Source organism: Ruditapes philippinarum, unplaced genomic scaffold (genome assembly GCF_026571515.1).
Source record: "Ruditapes philippinarum isolate M1 unplaced genomic scaffold, ASM2657151v2 ctg3053_1_1_1_1, whole genome shotgun sequence".
Lineage (NCBI taxonomy): Eukaryota > Metazoa > Mollusca > Bivalvia > Venerida > Veneridae > Ruditapes > Ruditapes philippinarum.
In genome coordinates this window covers 16,253-43,355 of record NW_026864477.1, presented here as the reverse complement: position 1 = coordinate 43,355, position 27,103 = coordinate 16,253, and the positions used below count along the sequence as shown (strand labels likewise).

The following is a 27,103-nucleotide window of genomic DNA, read 5'->3' as shown; positions in this document are numbered from 1 at the left end:
TTCTACTTTTTTCCAAATATCTTCATTTTTAAATCGTCTAATTATCCACCTACTTACAATATTCAAATTTCCACTATCTTACATTATCAAAATATCTTTATTCTTACATCATTGAAATGCCCACCATCTTACTTTATCCAAATATTTTCATTTATGACACCATCCAAATATCTACCTACTTACAATATCCAAATATCCACCATCTTACATTATCAAAATATCTTCATTCTAACATCATCAAAATATCCATCAATTTCTTTATTCAAATACTTTCATTTTTACATTGTCCAAATATCCACAATCAAACATCATCTAAATCGAACGAAAAGTAATTTTGAAAACATTGTACTATTTCGTATATTTATAAAGTAATTGTCCAATATTTCAATACAATTGTTTTTTTTTCAACAGATGTTGCCATTACAAAGAGTTGACAAAAAGAATTAAAGAAAATGGCACAGGCGCCAGACAATCGTGTAAATTTATTTCGTTTACAAATCATAATTATCGATGGAGGCCTTCTTATTCTGAGAGATTTCATTGACCAGACATTGACTACTCAAGGCAAAACTCTTAGTGCATGTTTGAATCAAGAAAAGACAACGATAACACGTTTAAAAAGCCGTGGTACTATTACACAGGTACAATATGATATATTGTTTCCAACGGGTGGTAAAGTCCCAACTACGTCAGAGATGGATTTCACTCTTATAATGTGTCTTCTAAGATGCTTGAAGTGTTTTGGATTGAATAAAAAATTCGACTGGAACGCAATGCCCGTATCAACCGATAACACAGTTGAGGCAGACCTATGTCGGTTAAAAGCTTATCGAAATGAAGTAAGTACGCTATAAAAGATCACTATTTGAAAACTTTTAATGTGACAGAAGATTGTCATATATTTTCTGGAGTTCAGATATTAGCAAGAAACAAGTGTCAAGCGAGTTGATTTAGCTCACACTTTCTGTTCAAACGATAACTTGAATACCTCGATATGATCACAAAAGCAGTGGACACAAAATATCCCTTTGTTCATATGTTTTTGTACAAAATGATATTTCAACACTTTTGCATTGCATGTTCCACACAAGCAATACCTTCCTTATACAGGTCCATGTGGGGATATAATCGCTACATCACTGGTAATGCGAATTTTATTTTCAGATATGTCATCTACCTACTACAACTGGAATAACATCCAATGACTTTGTAACTAAGTGGAACGACATCGAGCGGGTTAGAAAATGCTTTTAGAATTTGTTAATTATTCTGTAAATTATATCTGCTTAAAATTTGCCTAAGAGAATTATCTACAATTAATCAGAAAGACAGTTATATTAGAATATATTTCAAATATTATATGTATTTATTTGACTATTTTTTTCTTTTGAGACATAAAATTATGCGCATTTTTAACGACGTAATAATTGCTAATGTACATGTTTACAGGGTATGTAACTACCTCGTCCAGTAAATTAAGAAATGAGTCTATATTCGTCCAATATCTTCTTTAAAGTATTTAAGTTGCACTCGTTGCTTACGTCTGCATGGTAAATGTCATTTCATATTAACCGAATTCATTCTATGAGTAATTTGTTTCTACTAACGTACGAACATGTCAAAGGCGTTTCAATCATAGATATACTTCGTATATCTGTAATATAAGAAATAACCTTTCATGACTTTTCGTAAAAATGATGCACCTGTAAAATTTTCTGTCAAGAAAATCATCCAATGACAGGGTAGTATACATGGACAATGCGTTTAATCGTTTATTTATTTTATATACTTAATTCATGTTTATTCTTTCTATTTTATTCGTATAGTAAATTACTAATATCAATTAAATCAACTAGCACAAAAGTTCAATAATTGATATTGATGAGAAAGAGACAAACACATGCTTAGCTAATAAATCTTATCGAACTGCTTCTCAGATACTTCTACGACAAAGTTCACCAGCTCTGAATATCCAGCAAACAATTGCCGACTTCAAAGACTGTCCTCTAGATCCCGAAGAAGATAAAAGATTACAAGAAGAAGTAAAAAAGTGGAAGGACTATGAAGCCAATGTTGATCGACTGAATGAGGAAATGAAAAAAGTACAAACAGATGTTATTGAAGGGAAGAACGAAATTACAGAAGTAAAAGCTAAGGTTACTGAAGTGGAGGAAAAACTCGAGGAGATAAAAAGACAAGGTGCAGATCTGGGTTTTTTGTTGTTGTTTTTTTAATATTTATGATTTTTGAATCATTATCAAATTGATTGCTTAACATTATCATATTTGATTTAAATAGTGTATTTAAAGTGAATAAAAATCATGCCCTCCAGAGGCTCATTCAAGACATTTAGTTTTAAATTCATTCACTACTCTATATGAATATAAAACAAAGTTGAAAGTCAATTTGCTAATTGACAATATTCTGTTGTTTACGACTTGGAAAATAATTAGAATATATACTGATAAAATGTTTATCTATTTCATAACAGAGAACAGTAATGAAGTTGTTCCTTCTGTACAGTCAGAGGAGGAAAAATATCAGAAACACAAGAAGGGTAATTACTAGTACTACACTTCTTTATCATGTAAACACTTATTTACATTTATATCAAAAGGAATGGTAAGTAAAGCAAAAGAGTAGGTCATTATAGATGCAGTTTTATTGGAGAGGTCATGAGACCACTCCACAGTGATTAGACTGATTGCTGGCGGAATCCATTTTTGCGTATCTGATTGTAGTCCATGCATCTCTTTTAAAGCGTAAAATCATTAGGGGCAGTCTACAAATATTGTTTTGCACATGCTCCGTTTCAAAATACGACTTAACCTAAACGAAAAATTAACATCAGTGTGAAGAAATCGGTACATAGAAAAATCGGAAAACATCATTTTAGTTACTTAGTGCTACGTGGACGTTTCATTCCGTTTTAAACTTTTAAACTTTAAAAATCGATTACCGTATTGTGTTATGAACAGCATCACCATGTACTATTATATGACCTATTGAACCATGTACCGAAACTGTGCTGCTCCTTAAACGTTTTTGAATCGGTATGACTAAATAACGCAACAGAGATTATTTGGCGCAAATGGTACACATTTTACTCAAGTTTGATTTTCTTCAAATATTGTGGTTGGAGGCATGCAGCTTTATATACTGTTCATTCCAATCAAATGTCAGACATAAACATTTTTATTTTAATCATTAACTTAAAATTATTTGAGTAACATACTTTATGCCCGTTTTGGAAAATGTAGAGGAAATGTTTCCATATTCTTACCAAAACATTAACCGAAAATGTGCTTATTGAATTTTGCAAGAAATTAAATTTGATACTACTTTTAATATATATACATGTATATCGTTTTTCTTTCATTATGATACTATATTCAATATATATAAAAAAAATTAGATATCATTATTGTCGATATATCGCATTTTGGAAAAAAGTCTATTGTATCTTTATATAATATAAACGTTCAATACCTTGAAATATATGTTAAAATTGTTTGCTTTATTGATAATAATGTTTTATGACAATCTTAATTTGATAATTTAGTAATGTACTTTTACACATTGTTAAATATCGACATAAAGAAATAACAGAAATTCATAGGCGGGACGCACTTGCGTTTTGCTCGCGTTCCTGTTGCAGGGCCATTCTATACACACCGGTCTCTCAAATATCGACAGTAAGACCGGTGTACACAATGGTTGCAGGGCAGTTTTCTTGTCGGTCGGTTTTAGTACAACTGATATCTTACTGGTTGTCTGTTACGAATATGAGTTTTATTCCGATAATAAGCAGTGCAGAATTAATCATACCGATGTCTTTGTACGTTCGGCATTGTAAATATTTATGATTGCTCCATTCATTTTAACATTGACGAGATGAGAAATCATCAACCTACAGGTAAACGAATTTTTTTATGAAAAAGTTTGGAAATAAAAACAAAAATTATCAACATATGACATATGCAATATCGGATGGGGACTCATTAAAGCTCAAAGTGTGCGCTTAGTCGAAATTTTAAAATATCAGATGTCTAATTATGTCGTGTTATTCTTTATATGGTGGTGCCAATTCTACAAAAGTTTGTTTCCACAGATACGTCTTACCGTGAGGACAATACGTTTTACTATAATTTCCACAGAGGATCAATTTAAAAAATACTGAAACCAAACAAATTAAAACGTTTTTTAATCTTGCAGTAAATATTGAAGGCCAAACATAATACAATTTGTTTTCGTTAACAAATTTCAATGAAGCTGCTTTAGAAACAAATGGTCAATTAATGAATAATCGCGTACTTTTCTCCTACAGTTACGACGATAAAAAGTAGATGGCCAAACAAAAAATCGTCGAAATGTATTGTTGTGTTATTATTTATAAGTTTTCAAATATGTTAAATGTCACGACGATAACGTGTACATTCATAACATGTTAAAGTATAAAATATGACTAATTATTGACTGAAATAATGACAATGATGATGTTTGTTGTTGAAATAATAAAATTTAAAGCTTTTGGTAAAGTAATAGATATAGATTTTGAATTTTATTATATGTTGATGATATTGCACTCGTAGCTGAAACTGAAAGTGATCTTCATTTTATGCTTAATGTTTTGTCAAATTGGTCTACGTCAAATGCTATGATAGTAAATTATAATAAGATCAACGTTATTCACTTCCGGTGGCAGCATTCGGATAATGAATCCTCATTTGAATTCAATTGTGGCGGGCATAGTCTTAAATTTGTAGGACAAGGATACCTACATTGGTCTTTAACTTGATTACTTTCTTGATTATGATATAACCGCTAAGTGTATAACTCAAAAGGCAGGGAGAGCAATGGGGTTACGTATTACCAAATCAAAAGCATTAGGGTCCATGTCATATGATGTCTTTGTTAAATTGTATGATTCAACAGTTTGGCCAGTCATTTTATATGATGCTTCTAATTGCGGTAATAAATCGTTTTTTCCTGCATTGATGCGATACAGAATCGGGCAATGCGTTTTTTATCTGGGTGTTGGGCAGTTTACACCTACATCAGCTTTATATGGAGAGTTAGCTCGGCTGTCGACACTTGTGAAACAATGGGGATCTGTATGTCAAACAATGGCGTAGATTTGTTAGAATGGATGTAAATAGAGTTAATGATAAGATCTTTTTTTACTTTTGGCGCAAGAGTAGTATTATGTGTAAAAACAGGCAATTTAATAATTATATGGAAAAGTTAAATTTAGTAGAGTAGGCATGTGGATGTGTAACTGTCTTGTCTAAGTCTTTTTGTGAAAAAGTTGTTCAAAAATGTATGTCAAGGATAAATGGATAGTCAAGCTTAATAGGAATGTTGATCAAACTTAGAATAGTGGTAATAAATTAAAAACAGTTAAGTTGTAACAACACGATTATAATATTGAACATTATTGTAAACTATATTTGCCACGTACACACAAGTCTGCACTAGCGAAAGTCAGATGTGGAGTAGCTCCCATAAAGCTTTTTATTGGTAGATATGAAACATTTCCGTTGACAGAAGGCTATGTCCAATTTGTAAAAACTGTGAAAAACATGCATTATTATTTTGTAATGCATATGAGCATATTAGGTTACCTATGTTAGAAAAAGCTCGTAACTAAATGCCAGAATTTGTTGAACTCACTGATGAAGATAAACTTATATTTATTCTCTCCAAAAATGCATTGTTAAAGTCACAGTCAAAACCTGTTACAATATTCTTCAGATACGCTAAATATATTGTTCAAGTAGGGATTTTCAGACCACTAAGTGTTGTAGTTTTTAATAAATTTTAATATAGTTACCTAACAATTTTTAGATGATTTTGTGCTTATAAGTATATGATAGTAGAGTTTATTGTACAAATGTAACCAACTTGTTTTAAACATGATAAGTTGTTTTTATCTACATGTAGATATAGAATATCTTAAAGAAAATATATCGCCCGTGGTCAAACCATGGACGAACTGGTAAGTAGTGATATTCTAAATCGTGAATTCGTGAAGTTGAAATCGGGAATTCATGAAGATGAAATCGGGGATTCATAAAGTTGAAATGTCCCTACCGGGCTTTCGCATAAATACCAATAAAGTGATCAACTTCATAAAAATTAACATCGTGTATGTAAAGTCTTGAAGGAAACATTTACACAGTTAAATATTTTAAAATTAATGGCTGCTATAAGCCTGATTTAGCTTTTCTCATGGCTGCTAAGCATCATTAAGCTATTTTCATTGCTACTAAGCCTCATTAAACTATTCTCATTGCTATTAAGCCTCCTTATGCTATTCTCATGGCTGCTAAGCCACATTAAGCTATTCTAATGGCTGCTAAGCATCATTAAGCTATTCTCATGGCTGCTTAACCTCATTAAGCTAATCTCATTGCTGCTTAGCCTCATTTAGCTACTCTGATATTTGCTAAGCCTCATTAAGGTAAGGTCTTGTCGTTAGCAATTCTCATGGCTGCTATGCCTCGTCAAAATATTTTTATGACTTGCTGCTAAGTCTTTAAGCTATTCTCATGGCTGCTAAGCCTGTTTAAACGTTTGCATGGCTAAAATGCCTAAATAGATCAATTTAATGATTTCAAAATCTTACTTATGCTCACATAGGTCTAGTTTTAGTGTGATATTAAGTATTAAGTATTAAGATATTAACTGCTTGACGTTAGACTCTTGTTTACTCTAAGATAAAAAATTAAAGTTATTTTGAGTTAACGTAATAAAGTAAAATTAGAAAAAGAGCATCAAAATATAACGTCACTTGAAAAAAAATATTGTTTTTTAAGAAAACAATTTTTAGAGCAAGCATATCGAAAGATAAATCTTGATTGCCAAAAATATCCCTTGCGTTCGAACATTTTGTGTAAAATGGTAAGATAATAAGATATACTACTTCTTTACAAAATCTACCGTTAGGGCATAAAATAGGACAGAAAGGCGTTGAGAACCACTTTGGAACAACAAAAATTAACTGTGCTATGTCTTGTTTTATTTTACGTAGGACATTTAGCATAATAGATATTGGCGGTACAAAACGTCCGTATTTCCCTGACAATTTTTCGGAAAAATAATCGACTCCTGAACAGGTTTCGTTCCAAAAACGTGACCACAATACAGGCAATTTAGCGTTATGATTCAAGGCGAACCAGTCTAAATCTAATAGTCCTCATTTTGACTGCTAAGTATTTAAAATAGTAAAATTGATTCCCCAATCACCATAATCAATAATTTTTTATATGTAATCGCTTTCCTGATTTGTGATCTAGGAATCCATTCTACATCTATTAAAATGGAATTTTGTAAACAAAATCGGTATATACTAACAGGAACTTGCTGTAAATCACGTACCATCGGCCCTTTTGGTTTTATTTTACTGACCGCTTGATTGTCAGTAAACCATTTAATACGGTTGCCTCTAAGCAAATATGCTAAGGATTTTTAAACCCTGAAAACTGCGGTTAACTCTCTCCAAGTAGAGGAAAGTAGCATTTCCTCGGGAGACCAAATACCGTATGTAACGCTTTGAATAGTTACTACTTCGTAACCACTGTAATCGTGACTTCTTGAGTCAGAATGTATGAGGGGTTAATATACATGTCTGTGCTTAAATTATGTATGTTTTTTCTTTGCAAATTTCTATCAAGCCCCTGTCTAACAAATCTTAAAAAGCTTGAATAATAAAAGTTTTCTAAGGCAGACTTATTATTGGACAAATGGCATAATTCGGGTTTAGAGAAAAAAGGAATTTTATAACCCTGCAAAATCGTATCAATAACAAAATTATTTATTTTAATTGATTTCCAAAAATTTAAATTGTGTTATAACTATTTCTTTCTGGCCAGACTCATAACCAAAATAATCATGTGTTAAGAATTTAATTTTATCTGTCATTACAAAAATACTCATCTTCTACATCAACTGTATTCAGAATGTTACTTCTTGATTGGCTTGAAGTTGGTTGCTGAACTGTCTGCGACATGAAGGCATGAACGCCGTAAGTGGTCGAAAGATCCACACATGAAACAGAAACCGTAGGCGGTTGATCGTTGTTGATATAGACTTGAGCCTAAAAAAAAGCCATTGCTTCGTGTTTGTGAGATCGGAAATGATGCTGGTGATGCTGCTGCGCTTGGGAAGCAAAATGTAGGAGGAAGAGAAGGCGCAGTAACCGTAGCAGATGGTTGTCTACGTGTCTTCTGCGAACGTTTGCCTGACTGAGACTTTCGACGTTTAGCTGATTGATTTTCAGTCCTTTAAAGCTTTGCTTCATCGTCGAAATCACTGGTGAGAGGGTTCGATGTATAATAATCAACAATCCCTCCCGAATTCGGATCGGTCAGCGGAACAGAAATAACTGAAAACATTTTTTTGATAATCGAGAACTAACAGAAACAATTTTTACTTTTTGGTGCTGGGTACCGGTTCGTGACATGCTAACCGGCATGCAGTATAGACGCAAATCCTTCCAATAAACTAAAACAAATGAAGCTGCAGTTACACTTAAAGCGTGGCCACGTAATACACGTCGCGTGACCACGTGAACCTTTCGCATGCCCACGCTTAAGCTTTCTTGTCACCACGTTATGCTATGGCTTGGACACATATAAGACGTCGCGGGCTATTTTAGAGAAGTAGGGGGCCATCTAACTGTAAACAGAACCAACAAGAACAATAGAGTTCACTCCGTTACAATAGAATAAGGGGCCATGCCCTCTATTAAAAAAAAAGAAAATAACAAAAGAAATAGCCCCTTAGTCCATTTAAGTGGCACGTCTGCCCGCATATTTTACTATGTCCATAAATGCCACCGCATCTCATTTAGCATATGTTTAAACCTTCTTTTCATGAGCATATTGTGAAAAATGGCCTTTTGCAATGAAAAAACCTCCTGTTACAAGTTCAAACTGCAATGAAACTATGAAAAATGCTTTAATACTCGTGGGGACACATCCCCCTTCTGGCATTCCCTTGATGTATCATTTTGATGGGGAGCGGCGCTGAAAAAGTGATTACTTTTTTAACAACATTTCTCAAAGGAAAAACAGTGTTTTTCACTGTTTGAGGCCTCAGAAAGGAGATGTGCAAAAAGCCGTCAAAACACGTCTATATAAGGTAAAGAGTTCAAAATCGTTCCTAAGGAACTGACACATGATAGCTTCCATCATTGTACACCTCTGATTCATATGGAGAAGTTAAAATTTGTTTGCAAAGAACAGGTCGAGAATCACTTCCTACCGCTTTGAAATTTTTTAAAGGCGGTGTAAAGTAAATATGAAATAATATATCCCGACAAAACAGTAATTTTATTACATATACTGCACTGTGTGTTTTAAATTACAGCAAAAATCTGCTAATTTTCCCTCTTTTGCCCGGGTTATAACGGGACAAAAACCATGTGTTAACATAGTTACGCGCTCTTGTTATAGCCCGGTTTTACCTATGCGCAATACATACAGGTCCCAGTAAACAAACAAATAAATTGACGATTTGGCCTGTTTTCCGAAGTTTTATTGAAATTATTGATTCGAGGCCCTCAATCGCATAACGGCGAGCAGCATTCAAGTAACTATGCTGGAAATACGGCGTATAGACATTGCCACTAATCTTGGTTGTGGCTCTTTCTAAGAAACGGACAGTTGTCAATGTAAACGAATATCTGTCATTCAATTTAACCCTCCGATTAACTTACAAACAAAATAACACAAAATGAATATGAGAAAATGTTGTTTTATAGATGTATACATTGATAAATGCTCTTTATATTTCTTTGAGGGAATAATGTTTAGTGCCTATTTTTTTATGAACTTGTGTGCTTGAAAAATCAGAACAGTTCTGATGACCTTTTTTGTGGCGTCAATCTGGAAGCATTCTAGGAATTTGTGAGGGTCATGTTTTGTCTTTTGTAGAGAAATTTAATTTTTTTCTTGTAATGAATTAATAAATCTCCAAAGTAAAGCTTTGTTAAATCAATTAAAATTCGAACTTTAATTTGTATTTTCCAAGTTGTTGGCCCCAAAAATAAAACGCATACGTAAAACATGTAGAATTAGATACATACCGTCCAAGCAAGGATTTAATGTATGTGTTTTGTATAAAATATACATTATGAATCTGTTTTAAAATTTTATGGTATGATAGCGTCTACGCACGTTTATTTCGTGTTATAAAGTCTGCAGAGTCCCTCGGAACTGTTGGACCGGGGGACTCTGCAGACGTTATAACACGAAAAAAACATGCGTTAACCCGAGATGAATGTTCCATTTGATGTAGGTATTGACAAAAAAATGTGTGAGCAAACATTCAGATCATTCGTTCACTTCGTTTTTTTTTTCAGAAATAATTATTTAATCTTAAACTTACACAAAACTGAAAAATGCTTTTCATTATGATCAGGCTGACGAAAGTACGAAAATACGATTTTAATTTTTTTCTCAGTATATTTCTTAATCTTTCTGCTTTAAGTGCTCACATTGATCTATGCAAACACTTTAAATTTTATGTATTTAGCCTTTTAAACCTCAGTGGAGTACCTTAAGGGCTTAACGATAAGATTTGTATTTCTATTTAAACACGACACCAACAAATAAATTGTGCCGTACCTGTATGTCAACCTAAATTGTGACTGATTTGTTTCCGTACTTTTTTCAGTGCGTCGCATTTTTTTTTTAATATGTTCGTCGTAGTTGTTCATTACGGAAGAGACTGGGGGTGACATTCAATTAACAAAACATCCGGATTTCAACCTTTAGATTTCAGATCACTCTATTACGTTCCGTATAATGAAAATTTACAGAAAATCTGTTGAAAGGGGAAAGCTGCTTTTCCCCCTTTGATTTCGAATGCCAATTGTAAATGAACACGTTTGTTTGTTTGTTTTTTGTTTTTTTACACTTCAGTTCGTTTGGGAGCGATTATAAATTTGTTTCCGTTAATTCTCCGTAATGTTCTATATATGACTCATAATTATATAATATATAAGTATTTTTTTTATAAATACGCTGATTAAAGGGTGATTTTCTTTAAGTATTTTTTTAATTATTTATATGTGTTTGATTGTTGTTGTTTTTGTTGTTGTTTGTCATTACGGATGAGTCCGCACCTATCTTCATAACTATTAGTACACCGCTGATAACTTCTTCTTGGAAAACCATTTTTTGGGGCACCAGTTAGATATTGTCCTTTTTTTAAAAGGGGTGGTCGGGTCCCCAAAACCAATAAAGCGGGTTTTCCACAAATTCAAACTTTAAAAAAAGAGATAAAGGGTTATTTGGGTTATCGGGGGTTTGTTTGGTGGTAGAAAAAAAACAAAATGGTGTAAAAAAACGAAATTGTTCCTGGTTAAAAAGTTAACGTCATCATAAATGCCCCTTAAAACTTGTAAAAAAGGAGTTTTTACGATTAAAAAGAAACAAAACCTTTGACAAATCATTTTTTAGGATTTTTACTGGTTTTTTTTTAATTTAACTAACCAAACTTGGGAATTTTTAAAATTGTGAAAAATGAAAAAAGGGAAAAACTGACTGAAAATTTTTTATGTTTATTTCCCGCTATTTTCTGAATATACTTCATTTAAAAAAAAGTTGGAGTAAAAGTTTAGATTAAACAGTACAATTTATGTATTTTCTTTCAATTTAGATAAAATAGAATGGAAACAAGAATTGCAAATGAGACCTTCAACTAGGAATTTTGAAATTGAGCAACCAACTCGCCTCAAGATGGTAAAATGAAAATGAAATAACAAAAAATGATAAAATATCAAGTTAACGGTCTAGTAACGTTTTATGTGTTATTCCATTGATACTTTTCTTAGTTCAAAAAAGAAAGTTTACAAAGTCGTCAATAAAAAGCGTTTGTTTTGAATAATCAAATGCGTTACTAACGCAGTTGATGATATGATTTTTTTAAAAAATTTATATGGTCTGTGTGGTGGCAGTTTACCCTCCGGGTCACGACAGTAAGCCAAACTGTCTCTTTCATTGGCAGACTGTCCAGCGATTTATCCCCATTTGCACTGTCCCGGTAATCGCTACGGTGTCTTAAACCGGTAAACCGGGGTGTTCCGTGGTGTTTTTCTGAAAAATCAAATTGCGTTTACACATCCCCGACAGAGCCCAGGTGTATTCTCGGTTCAGTACCCGATATAGCACCGGATATGTACGAAAAGTGCCGATGCCTACCCGGTGTATTCCCGGTTGATCCCGATGGAGACATGACTAGAAACGGTTTCATCACAGTCCATCCCGACCATCGCCGATTGCGCCACGGTTTAGCTACGGATGATGCAGGTATTGTCCCGGTGACGCCCCGGTAAAACCTGCGTAACATTACACTCCGATTAGGTTTACGATGAAGTACCGATGTCTGAACGGGCTAATTTTTTAAGGTCTCCGGCCGGTGACCCTCAGGTGTCAAGTCACCTGTGAGACACCGAACGGATAATTGGAGAATTTTAGCGCGGAGTTAATTTCTTGCGGCCTCCGGTACATCGCCAGTTCACCACAGCAGACAAGGTGAAATACCCCGGCCGGACACCTTTCGGTATCGGTTGCATGTCGGTGAAAATTTTCACATTCTGAGCGCCAAATAATCCTCCAGTTTTCGAGCGATATCAGAGCGCTCACCGAATATGACTCGGCAGGTTACCGGCTGGGGCCCGGATAGACGCAGTATGTTGCACGTATGGTCTTAAGGTGCCTTTAAGTATAGCGTCAGGAGTATTAAAAAGACCTTACGGTAGGTTAAGCGTTTGACTATGAACTAAGCGACCCGCGTTCAATTCTCGGACGGTGAAGTTCACTTTCGTTGTACAGAAATCTGGAAACAAAGTGATCCCTCGGAAGTATTAATCACAACAAAATTACAAAAGAATTACAGACTCGGTTTGAATGAGCCTGTACAAAACGGATATCAATCCCTTGCTAAAGTGAAGTAGATTATTACTGTATACCTGCTTAAGGAACGATGCCGTGGTTGAATTGCGCTCTTGCAAGTTGGATTACTGCCGTGATCCGAAGGGTTAACACAAACACCATCACCAAATACCATTCTATCGTTAACCAGTCTGCAGACTTCAATCAGTTAAATCGCTAGACTTGTAAACTCGACATTGTGGGTTCGATTCCAGGGCTGGCCAATTAAAATTTATGTGAGCTATTTTGGTCGAGATTTAAAATTGAGGTCCCGTGTATAAGTGCTTAAATACTTGGATAGCATGAGAAGGAGAAGCTTCTTGGCTTTGCCTTATGAACTCTCATGGTTTGTTTGGTGTTCTGCTGGGCTTATTGCTGGCGGTCCTGTGTTGCTGGATTGTTTCGGAGTTCCTTCATTGAACTCCGCCCTTCCTTGTTAATCTTGTTTTTTATATTTTTCTGAAATTGGGGTTTCTTGCTGTATCTGTATCTTGCGCTGTCCTAAAAAAATCTAAAACGACTTATTCTAAAAACGACTCTTCTGGAGAACTCGCCTGCACGGGCAACCGATGACGAGAATAAAGAAACTTAATTACACACATATATTATCTCATTAAAAGCTCTGCGTTTTCACACAGTCAGATGTTTTTTAACGTTTTCAATTTCCATTTATTTGCCTTCCACAAACAGTCAGTAAAGAAAGGTGAGAAAGAAGTCAGAGGGAAGTGGGCAAGTTAACCCAGAAAACAAGGGAAAAGACCAGCAAAAGTGAAGACATGAAAAACGGCAGGAAAGAAGGAGAACATGCCATACGAATACCGTCCGACAGCTGGTTAGATATCGCACTTCTTTTGACCGTATACTTTACAGTCACTGTACGATGGCTGCAAACCGACCAGATAACGGAAGGCAATCAGATATTTACCGTACGATACTTCGCCGATTAACTTAAGAATATCGATCGATGTTCAGAAAGAAGATGCCAAGTGTTTTCACCGGGTGACCGGGTGAATACCCTTCGGAGTCCGACCGAATAACTAACGTACCACAGAGGGTGGATGACACCCACTTCTTTCCGGACATGATTGAAATGTTTCTCTCTGATCTCAAATTATCAACGGTGCCCCATCGACTCCTCTTTATTGGCTTGTCTCCGCTTGAAATGTGACGTAGGCATAATGTGCCGATGTTTCACGGTTCAAGTTTATAAGAATAAAACTGCTTTACCACGTTGGCATCAGTCATTTGGTAAAAAGACAGCAGAGATGCCAACCAAAGGAAAGGGGAACACAGTTGGGAAAACTGTGCTTACACGCCTTCAAAGGTTGATGCAGCCTTGAAAACGACTCAGGGAAGGACAAAAGGAAATCTCGCCTCAGGAGAAATAGTAAAGAATGGCCCTTCGTGTCTTCATTTAACAAAATTATCCATAGTAGCACTTCAAGTGTATATATACATGCTATTTAAATTTGCTGTTATCGGCATGAGGTCGTGAAGCCACAGTCTATCACAGTTTTATAACCCGGACTTGCTGGAAATATCCAGGACATTACCGGGTCCAACCGGAGCGTTGTCGCCAATAACCGCAATGTACACTGGCTCTAACATAGCTCTGCCAGTTTTTGCCGTGGCAACATCGTGTCATCACCGGGGCTCTGCCATGTTTTGACATTGATTAACACGCATCCCGGTTAACAACGGTTTGTCACGGTATGGATGCGGTATAGATACGGCGGTTCCCCGGCGATTTCTGGCGCCCAGCCGATAGAACACGGTTCTGGGCTTCCTTCTCGGTGAGTGCCGGTAAGCCCCGGTTGTATTAAACATTTTAATACAATCGTTGCAATCTCCCGGTTTGTCCCGGTTCACCAAGGGTTGTCCCTGTACTTTACGGAATCTCTACAGCCCTACGCCGGTTAACCACAGTTGATACCTTATGTACATATCAAATATTGTTCCACATTGTATCACGACGTTGTGCTAGAAAAAAATTCCGCATAAAAGAACTCCTTATCCGAAAGTATATATCGATGGCGAGAAGCGGAATGTCTGTTGTCACAATAAGAAGTTGTGTTGTCTTCTTGCGAGTGGGTTTAAATAAATATTACCCAATCAAAATAGTATCTAGATAGTATTACAGCATGGCATTTTCAAAAATGTCTTAAAACACGCTTTTTGAAAATTCACAAATTTAAAACGCTATGCTATGCGCATTTCAAGGAAAAAAAACTACAACGTCTCAAACGCGAAAAAGTTTAAAAAATGACACAAAAAAGTCTACAAAAAATTATAGCGTATTGTAGGGAAGTCAGTTAGTGTCATTTTGTCTTAGCACTTTTGTTTTATGACTAACGACTTGTGTATTAAAACTTTTGTCTTATGTATAAAGACTTGACAAAAAGCGGCGAAAACACAAGTTTCATCACGTGCACGCATCATGGCTGACGTTGGATATCTGATCTGATCTGATAGTGAAACAGAAGGCGCTTTTGGTAAGTGTTCCCCTCACTTTATAATTATCTCCCATACAAGGTTAGGAGTAGGGTTCGAATATGGGTCATCTCAGATGAAAATGTAGGTCCATAGCAGGCCAATAAGTAGAAAAATAAAACAGAAAACATGGAGAATCCATAGATGACAAACATAGTATACATTCAGTCCAGTTACTCTCTTTACAAAGAGAAATACAAGAAATCGATTTATGATTTATCAGACAAGTACAAAGCCGTAGGTATCGAATGATGATATTTTATCAAATTAATTATTTCTTGCTAGTTGAACAATATATGTGAGTATATGAAATACTGATACTGAGGAAACAAGAACCATAATATTCAAAATATATAATTGTCAATTGTATACCACATTACACATTATACAAAAGTCATTATACATAAGTTATAGTGCACAAGACATAATACAAATGTCATTATGCACAAGTCATAACACATAATTCACAATACAAAATGTGTCACGAAAAAACCTTGTTATACATAATAAGATAAATGCTACTATATTAAGTAATAAATGTAGGCTCTGTAGATTTGTCCAAGTTAAAATATTCTCGGGTAAAGTTTGCAAATAAACACTCCTATCAGCAAAAAATAATTAGAGTATGAAAATTAGACTAACGTATAACAAATTTTGATGTTAGTGACACGTGTTTTACCCTCACCAGTAATTAACAAAATTAATTAAAAAAAAACATCAATTTTCTAGATAGATATGTATGCCTCGGTGTATTTTCACTAAATTATCCTTGGTATCCTTTTTATATTTCAGAAACAGCTGGGTACTGAGAGGCATCCCACATATAAATTACAGCTTGGGTGCCTTTATGAAATTCATGGGCAATTTAGACAAGTGACAGCACGGACGGAGACAAAGAGGTGCAAGAATAAATGAGATAAAAAAGGTGTTCAAACAGTTACAAATTATGCAACTAGAATTGTTCCAGATAAACAAGAAAATTTTGGAAATTTATTAGATATGGAAGTGAACCTGTCAAAACATAAAAATGATATTTCAAAATAATTCTGTTATGTCAATTGAAGATATATCTAATTTTCAAACAAACTTATAATTTGTTGGTGCGTTTCATCGCTTTACTACTTATATTTTAAAAAGACCAAAAAAGCGAGAGAGCTCCCATATCGACAGTTCATAATAGCTTTCCCGTTCCTTTTATATCCTTGATAGTGAATGACCGTAACCCTGGGAAAATGTAAGTACAGTACAGGAAACTGAGCATCTCATCAAACACAGCAAAACGATCAGAAAAAACATATGTCATACAATTAATTATTACGTTCTTAACACAAGCTCTCTCGCTAAGTTAGTTTTATATACGTTTGTATACGCTAATCTTATTTTACACCATAAAAACTTTAGATGTATCTCAATTCTAAAAAAAAAAGAAAAGAAAAGTTTATTTTTACAAGAATGTATTACTGTATTGTATTAATGACAAAGAAAGAAAAGTAAAGATCTATGTTAAAACAAAATAAGTTGGAATTCTTTTTATTATTATCACGAAGACAGGCTAGTTTTCGTAGTTTAGACCTACAGGCCATATTGTGTACATTGTATAACATTTTCGTAATACCACTGTGACGTCAATGCTTTTTAATATTTTTGGATAACGGCTGAAGTACCATTTCCGTAACGGACAAATTGTTTCAGTTGCAATTATAAGTTAAGATCTGATAATGAGATAATAACATCAATTTTGTTTCTTTTGATATTGAATTTATTGCTTGTCTTGAGTTTATTAAAGATATAACTAATTGCTCACAGAAATGCATATTGTTTATTGCTTTTTTTATTTTTACATACTTCTTTAAAAACTCAATATGAAAATATACTCGTAAAACCCGCTTTACAATTAAACAAGAATAAAGAAAAAGTACACAAAAAACATCTTCAATAGCTCTAGAGCCCCTTGTACATTCTTGGGAAGGCAAAGCTATGTCTGTAGTAATTTTGCTAACTCTTGAATTGAATTTCTTCAATGCATATAGTCCTGCGTAAGCCGTACATTTCGCAACAAGCATCAACATCATGTTGATCTACAATCTTTCAATAATGCCAATAATCCGCAAAATTGTTCCGATAGATAGTAAATTAAATCGAGTTACCATTTGGTACCTCATCATTTATTTTGTTTATGTACGGTTAGTAGGTTCCAATTCACAATTCTGTTAATCCTGAACCAAGTGCATGAAACATAATGTCAATCATTCACATCACCATACCCGTGACTGTCTTTTTAATCTCTGAAAAAAGAAAATCCACCATTGAATTCATTGACGTCTTGTGGTTCCTCTCCAGATCTCTATTCATCGAAACGTTTTATAGTTCCCGAAAATAAACGTTCTAGGATTCGACATATTATTGTACCGGAAGAACGATTGGAGTAAAGACTGGGTTGAGTTGTCCGTTCATTTATTAAAACGAAGTTTTTGTGGAGCAATGATGAGCGTCTCCAGTTCTTCAAGATAATACATGGCGATAACTGCAAGGTTGTTGTTACACTCTGTGACACTTCTAGTCAAGTATATTAATAACACCGTGTATGAAAAGTTTCTAGTATATGGTTTCAGTTTATCGTGACCACCGACGTATCATACATTTCTTGGCGTCTCTTCATTCTGTGGGCTTTCCAAGTAAAATCAAATCAGGATCAACGGTTGTCTTAAAAGATTGAACTCTGATGAAACTATGTTCATTTATCCAGCGTTTTACATTGAACGATAGTCAATGCATTGACCGCTTGTCACAATTTCATTGAAAAAATAACCAAGAACAATATGATTGTGGGTGTGTTTCCAGTTGGACGTCGTAAGTAGATATATTTGGTTACTCTTTCAGCTGTTGCAACGATATTTTAATGTTATTTACAACAAACAACAGCAGAACAATTTCAGGATATGTAAAACTTACAGTAAATAAAAATATTGTATCACTTACGCAAGTCTTATACAAGTATACAAGTCTATAACCTCTGATTCACTTTCAAAATTCCATTTAGTTCCGCCCATTGTTTTCTCGTTTAAGGCACACTCATATTTTTAATTGGGGGACCATACGCCGCTTTTCATGGAATGGCACTAACACGTCACGTTGAAAGTTCCATGATAACCGCTGTATGAACAAATCTGCGGATGTTTCAAAATTCAAAAATTCACCATTTTCATGTTTTAATGTTGAATTCTGCTTAGGTCGGTGTAAGGGGTCGTGGACGGTAGTTTACACTCGATAGTACGGTCAATGAACAAGCTCAATCAAACCGAGCCTTCAACATTTTCAATTTTGTCGTTTTGGGCGTTCTTTTGGATTCCTTTCCTTTCAATTTTATTGTACTTGCTGCAGCGCTGTCAATGTTAAAGGTATGTCAGGTGTCACTCCCAAAGGGAGCTCAGTCTGCTGTTTCCCAGACAACGCCACATGCTATAAATCGCGAACATATTCATTAAAGATATCTGAAATACAAAGTACATAAGTTTTTAAGATTGCTATTTATAATTCATAAGATGTCACACAAAAAAAAAGAAATATTTATTTATATGTAATGTATTACAATGCTGCTGTAAAATATTTCAACTACTAGGTAGTAGTTTAGTTTCTGTTGAAATTAAGCTATAGGGGATGAAAACTTGAACGTAGACGGAGATTGGTTCGCATAGCACAATATCAGATATTTTGTTGGTATGATGGTAGATTCTATAGCTATCTTGTTGCTAAGGAAGGCACTTGGTGCTAAATATGTAAAGTTGTATTACTAAACTGAAATATTTAATTATGACAAGATTAGAAATAGTCCAGCTAAAATTTAGGAAAGTTTTGTTTTGCTTTGTTTTGTTGTAGTTTAAGGCAATTTCACAGTATTTCAGTCATAAAACTAGTGTTCCTGGATTCTTTACCAGTACTTATATCTTCTCTAAGTGCTAAGCGGGCGGGATATATGTTTAAAGAACACCAAAGACTTGAAAATTCTCAATGCTTTAAAAAGAAGTTAAAGCATAGCTCCATCAATAGAATCAAAGTTCCAAGTAATTATGCATAAAATAATGGTGTACAGTTTTGGAAAATGAAACAGATGCAAGGAGATGCTACGTTTACAAACTATTTTACAAAATCAGGAGTCTCGTTAAACATTTCTTTGCCATTAATTTTACAGGAAATCCTTTACAGTAGTTGTCATTTCATGAACAATATTATAAAGTAAAACTGTTCACAATTCAACACTTACCAAAGAAGTCTTCTTTTCTCAGTGTTTTGTACCCCTTTTATACGCCGCAATGGCTGCACGTACAGAAACTGGTCTATTTGACGCCTTTTTTAGCTTACATTTGACATAAGTCATAAGACAGATGTTATAATACATAAGTCATCAGTCATAAGACAAAACTCTTAAGACAAAATGGCACTAATGGGCTTCCGTAGAATTGTCAGCTCATTCACCAATTATTTTTAATGGGGGAAGTGCTGGAGAAAAATGGGAGATTCAATATAGTTTTACCTCCTGCCAGTTTTTACACGCGTTAATGCTATGGTCTTAAAGCTTTTTGTTCGCGCCATTTAATGGTATTTCGCGACATATAAGTTAAAATCTTTAAATAAAACTCATGACATATTTCGTCTCTTCATAAAAAATAGCTTAAATTATGTTGATTGCAGTTAAATTAATACATTATAGCGAAACTCCAATCAGGAATTTGACGCTTCTTTCATTGTTTTTTTTTAAAATATTATGGTAAGAATGTGTTGTGTTTTCATGTCTTTATTATTTATAACTTCTCTATTGAATGAAACTACATTTCAGCAAACATTACATATAGGACCGATGTCTGCCCGATATAATCTGCAATCTCGGCCCGATATCGGCATTCGAAGACGGCTCGACGTCGGATGTGCAAACAGGTTTAAAATCGGGCCGATATCGGATGCCGATATCGGTTTACCGACTTACAGCCGAATTTTTACCTACATTCATAATAAGCTTTTTTACTTTCTAACGCTTTCCTATACATAGGGGGCTTTAACATATAACAGAACAGATATTTATTCTTACATCTGCAAAATTAAACTTTCATATACATAATATATTTACACATATATACTTCAATGTTTAAGAAAATTTTTTATCACATAAACCGCGGCTCAGGAGTGTATAAAGCCATTTAATAAAAACGATATTACACTTGTGTAATAACACTTTGACGTGACGTCATTTGCGCTATATAGAAACATAGCGTTAAAGCGCGCTAATGTAAGCGTTACACAATGGGCGCGTCATTGCAAAATTACTCATTTTAACATTTTACTGTTCTTATTTTATATATGTGATAAATAGAATATTATATTCGTGTAGATTCAATACTAAATTTATTGAACTCGTTGAATAAAACAATATTATGCTCGCCTGAGGCTCGCATATGATTTTATTCAACACGTTCAATAAATTTAGTATTAAACTACACTAATTCAATATCCTCTATTTGTTAAACTGTTTCCTATAAAGTTCAGTCAAAATAAAAATGTTTGAACAAGAATACATAAGTCATGTGACTGGATGGCAAGTACAACCTTGCTATAGTAATACTATTTAGATAAGCTAAATGGCAATTTTCTTACTTGTTCCTTTGCTTTTTTTACATCTGTCTAGGTAAAGTCAAGCTGTTATCTTTGATATATTTAGTAACTGTATTTTAGATCTTGCACATTGATTCAGACTCCAGTGATCACAATTTTGAGTAAAACTTTAAAAGACTGTAGTTGACTTTTTTCACATTATCATGTTGAATAGAAGAGTAATTAAAACATCATTTTGTAATTTCAAAATGAGTTAATAATGTCAGTGTAAATTGTGTAAAAAAGTCCCTCCTGATATATATGACCTTCTTCATTTGTTTAGTTTTCTAGATGATCTTGATTTCCACCATGTCTTGATCATTTGCCAGATAACGCTATTTGCTGCTATTGATTTTCACCTCGGCGACGGTTGTTCTCTTTTTTCATTACTACATTCTGGAGCAAAAAATGAAAAGAAACCTTATAAGAACACACACATATATATATATATACATGTACTAACCAATCAAGTTACCAGCTACACTTATTGCTTGATCTATATTTAACATATATTATTTATATAAACTTATAAAGTATATATTATTTAAACAGTTTCTTTTGAAATATTTATGTTAATAAAACAGTAAAAAAAGCAACAATGAAACTTTACACAATAACTCTAAAAGCTCAAGCTAAATATTTTTTTTTCGTTATTATAGATTTTTTTTGTCTTTAAAACATATAATTACTCATTTTAAGTACTGTCTAAGACTCTGTATTGCATCAATAATTTAATTGGTCATCTTTAGCTTCCAAAATAACATTTTTCTTTCTTCAAAACCAGCTATTTCAGTTGTCAGCAGTCTGATTTAGGAATCTGTTTAATGTCATGTCAAAGACCTGCAACGAATCATTCATGTTTCAAGCATCATACAAAAAGAAAATATATCAACATAATAATATATTCACATTTTATTACCAAAGGACTAGGTTAACAGTGTCATTTTAAAAGACAAACAGCAATTGTCCTTTTCTTTTTAAGTAATCAATGAATATTTCTGAGTAAATTTTTTATTGACATCTCTATTATTATTAAAATCTTTAATAAACATGAAAAGAAAATTATAATTTGATGTTTATTCTCTCTTAGTCGTTAATTTTCAAGTAACAATTTAAAAAAAGTCGCGAAAATGTGTTACAAAATAATTATCGGCAAAGTAATTATGAAATTCACAACCTACGTTCAAAATATCAATGAAACTGAATACATTATTTACTACAACAATTAATTTATTCAATAGCAGAAGTAATTTATAAATTTACCTGAAGTTTTCGAGGAAAAATCCACTTTTTTTAGTTTTGGTTCAAACTTCATCGGATGGCAGGTGAGCTAGAAAAATACCAGTTGTGCAAATCACTTACAATAAATCGACAACAGACATGGTAGCACCGAAGTTTTTTTTTTTATAGGAAAACGACTTAATTACTCTTTACAAAAGCTCGATTTCATGCTGTAATGAATTTGAGCAGAAAATACTGTAAAACACAATTAATTGAATAATAGGAAATAAATGTTTATCGGGCCTAAATCGGACCGATATCACTGGTCTTTAACACGTTTGTCTATATCGGATATAGATGGCGGAAAGCCGACTGCAATATTCCGACATTTAGCCGATATCGGCTCGAAATAGGTATGTTTGCTAGGATATTTCTTTTAATTCACAAGAATGTAGACGCATTTGTAATCTATAATACCTGGACAAATGCTCTGGGCGCAAGAATCAGTGAATTGTAAATAGGGTCTAAATTATTGGGAGAAGGGAATATTCTTTTCTTTGATATTTCCTTTTTTGTCGAATCAATATATGGGGCTGCGGAGAATTGTTTAATACTAAGAGTCCGGTTATTTTACTGTCAGATTGTTCCTCAGTGTTTTTTTTACTATCAAGGAAATTTTGACAGGCCCAAAGTTCTTATTTTATCAGCCGTTTATTTAAAAACTGTTTTCTTTTGTCTTATGCGGAATTAAAACGGATACTAGTAGTCCACTACTGTAGAGTGGGGAAATGCGTCACGGAGGGGAGATTAGGGAATATTAAGAAACGAACAAAACAGTCCATTATTTGTTGAAAATATGTATAAAAATAGATTTGTAAACTGTGGAGCAATACCATTTTGTTTTCGAACTAGAGTGCCCCTCTCGTGAAAAAGCGATTTTCTTTTTTTATTTGGAGGGGTTTGGAGAAGGGGGGGGGGGTCGAAGAGATTTTTCAGGAAAAGCGAGAAAAAATAGTTTCCTTTAAAAGGGGGAATGGGGTCTTATTTTGAATCCAAGTTGGCCCTTAAAATACAGCTGGACATTGACTATTGGTATAATAATACACAGACAATCTTAGAAAGACCGTAACCCCTTTGGTCGTGGTCTTATCCCAAATGTTTTGTACTGAAAATATTGTCAGCACTGTTTTATATCCGCTTCATGACTTTTCACGGCTGTATACATGAAGCAGTGACATAAAGACGTGAAAAACAAAATTCATGGACTATTTTTTCTTATCTTATTTGACAACATATATACAGTACATATGAAAGTGCCGAAACATATGATTATACTTATGTACAAGGGGTCAGTTGTTATGCATGTAGAAATTTTTTAAGTATATTTAGTACTGCTGCGTGACCTTAGATTTAAATTTTTGGCCATAGTGTCAGTAACACACGTTGTAATTGTTCTAATTTAATCCACTGGATCAAAGTTGCTACATACATATGTTCATTGTTAACAAAACAGTCAATTACGGAAATCGTATAACAATGTTTTTCAGGCGTGCGTCCAAATCTGTGATTGCCTATATAAGTCCATAAAATATATTGATACTAGAATTTCGTGGAGATGGTTATATCCTGTCATATTAAACATAATATTATCAGAAATTGATGTATTAAGCCAGCTACGTAGTGCAAATTGTTCGTAGTAGAAATTGTTCGGAAGGAAATGTAGACATAATTGCGTTGATACCACCAGCATAATTTAATGGTTAGAGCTATAAAAAGAATACTGCCCAATTCCCTAAAATGGTTTTAAAGAAAAAATTCTTCGACGTATGATTCCCTTTACTGTGTTAATATGACAGTGTTACTAATACTACAAGTAGGTTTTTGTTTTATTTACAAAGATGATTATAAAAACATTTATTGTTTGGTAATTCTAATAATTACATTGATGCAAAGCTTTATACTCATTGATGATTTGTATTTGATTAAAAATATTTAAACAGTTCTCAGCTATCATCTTTTTTTATAATTGATTTCAAATTCTTGAGTTGTAAAATGTTTTATTATATATTTCAGAGCTAAAAGATGGTCTGTTTGAATTCTACAAAACAAGACACAGTAAAATTTTCCTGTCGCCTCGTTTTGAAGAGAAAGACATTCCGTTGGCTTCTTTCTATGTCAGACCGGAATTGAGCTCAAAAGAATCATTATCGGAAATGTTTAAAACTAGAAATAAGCCAAACCGAGAAATTTATGTACTCGCTGATGCTGGAATCGGAAAAACTGCATTTTCAAAGTATTTGGCAAACGTGTGGTGTCAAGCTCATTGCCTAGACGAAGATATGTATAAATTATTGTTAAAAGATGATATAGACTGTATGCATGAATTTGACTTTTTATTTTTGGTCTTATTGCGAGATACAGACGATTTATGCTCTATAGATGAGCTTATATTTGAAAAGATTGTTTCAAATTTGGGTCTTGAAGAAAAGATCCCCGAAGATGTTTTGCTTAAAATTTTGAAAAATGAGAAATGCCTAGTTATACTTGATGGACTAGATGAATGGACTCACCCCGACAAGAAATGTTACAGATCGCCACGATCGATCCCCCACAGGAATGACCGAGAAAAGTGTACAGTCTTGACTACCACGCGACCATGGAAATTAGGTGTTTTGGATCTAAATTCGTGTCAATTAGGAAAAAAGGTAGAACTTACAAAACTGTGTTATATCACGGCAGTTACACTTGCAGAAAGGATATTACAAAAATGGAAGTATCACCCGAATAAGGATTCATTAAATAGCGACGTCAGACGGTTCTTTGAAACACTCAAAAAAGGACAAAACACTGAGCTTGTTTTTGTACCCCTACTTTTGATATATACAACTTGTTTATGGTGTAATGGTGTTCAAATAGGAGATTCAATATGTGATCTGTATATGAATATAGTAGAGTTTCTCTTAAAAAGAACGATTGAGATCCAAGGGGAGCTTCAACAATTGCGTGAACCTTCTTCCAGTTACATCCCAGAATGCTTTGCAGAATATGCTAACTGTACGAAATACTACCCTTTCCTGATGCATTTAGGGAAATTAGCTTATTATACGTTATTTAGTGAAACAAAAGAAAACACACCCGTATTTGATGGATCAGTTGCTAGAAAACACCTCACACAAGACGAGACGAATTTCACACTTCACTCAGGAATGTTGTCAGAAAGTACATCTAATACACCAAAAAAAAAGTTAAGTAAAGTATCGTTTTCCAACAAAATCGTTCAGGAATTCTTCGCAGCCATATTTCTAAGTTTTCACAGTGACGCTCAGGAAATTGTTCTAGAAAAATGTAGAAATATTCAAGACATTCTGGACTTGTCAAAAATTTATACATTTATAATTGAAATGAATTCTGACCGGATGTTTGCAATATCAAATGATTTGATGTCTGTGATAAATAAAGACGAGAAAACACGCGACTATAGAACTAGGACAGGTGGCTGGGGCCAGTACGATAATCCATTGAGAAAAATACAGAGAATGTTCATGTCGTGTTTACAAAAAATGCCTGAAAGTGAAAATATTCAAATATGTGTACAAGATTTCTTCATTGACTTGTTCACCATGCGCAGTGAGCAGTTACAACGTTTGTTTAAACAAAATAAAAGCAACCTAAAATCTCTTTATATAAACACCAACGCCAGCAGTTTACGTGAAATTATAGATTTATTCTCTATCACAGATCTCAGTCATATTCAAAAACTTCACTATGAGGGTGGCATCAGGGAGAAGGAGGCTGATATAAATCGGATATTGTTTCCAAATTTACAGAACGTAACTTTGTGGAATGGTAAATGGACAAATGATGACGAAAATCTGAGTGAAAATTTGGCGCGATTACAAAACTTACAATATTTATATATTAGACGCTTCACGATATCTCACAAAATACTGGAAACATTTTTTAATTTTATATCCGGTCAAAAATCAATGAAAGAGTTAACATTGGAGTCGTTAGACTGTAAAGAACATGACGGCCATGATTGTAAGAGATTGAACTTGGACTTGTCTCAACATTCAACTCTATCAAATCTGTCAAATTTATATTTGTGGCAGTTACCTTTCAGGTTACAATTAAATATATCAACACCGTCATTAGTTAATGTTGAGTTGTGGAGAATCAATCTAGATGAAAGTTCATTGTTATTGTCACGTGACATGTTGAATATTGAATTTGTCGAGTTGTGGGGGATAGAAATGTCTGCAGGAAGTTTACAGACCTTTATTACTGTGCTGAAAAATCTGCCGCAGTCAGTAACAGTGAAGATGTACGACATAAAACCGGAAACAGAATATGAAAGTGTTAGAGAAAATATTCGGAGTTCACAAACTTTTCATGTGAAACAAGATGACGGATACTGTTGGGGGATGATTGAGTTCGTTCGAAACAAGAAAAACAAGTAAAGAATAAACATAGAAAAACATTGTAAAATGAACTGAAGAAATTACTTCAATACTTTTAAATGAAAACAATTTAATAATGGACCCTTAAAAACAAAATTGCGATTTCTTCAACGTATAGTTCGGTAATTTGTTTTACAAACATTTATTTCCGTTTAAAGTTTAATTAAATGACAGCCGTTTATAAATAAATAAAAACATATTAAGAGGAGAAATAATTTAAGGAAGTTGTTTATCGGAACTTAATGGCTTTGGATTAATTTCACAAGTAAGGGATTTTTAGTGAGTTATTTTATACTTTATATCAAGAGTATTGAAAAAGATTATTAATAGTGAATTATTTTTATGACA

The 27,103-nt window shown here is 33.8% G+C and overlaps 1 protein-coding gene across 1 annotated transcript; it reads left to right on the top strand.

The window, feature by feature from the left end:
• The first annotated feature begins 417 nt into the window (after nucleotides 1–417).
• LOC132725750 (uncharacterized) lies at nucleotides 418–27,103 on the top strand. The gene is made up of 5 exons (XM_060710937.1): nucleotides 418–839; nucleotides 1,165–1,236; nucleotides 1,938–2,199; nucleotides 2,492–2,557; nucleotides 24,369–27,103. Exons 1-5 carry the CDS (start codon nucleotides 453–455, stop codon nucleotides 26,753–26,755), a joined length of 3,174 nt encoding a protein of 1,057 aa, XP_060566920.1. The 5' UTR covers nucleotides 418–452; the 3' UTR covers nucleotides 26,756–27,103.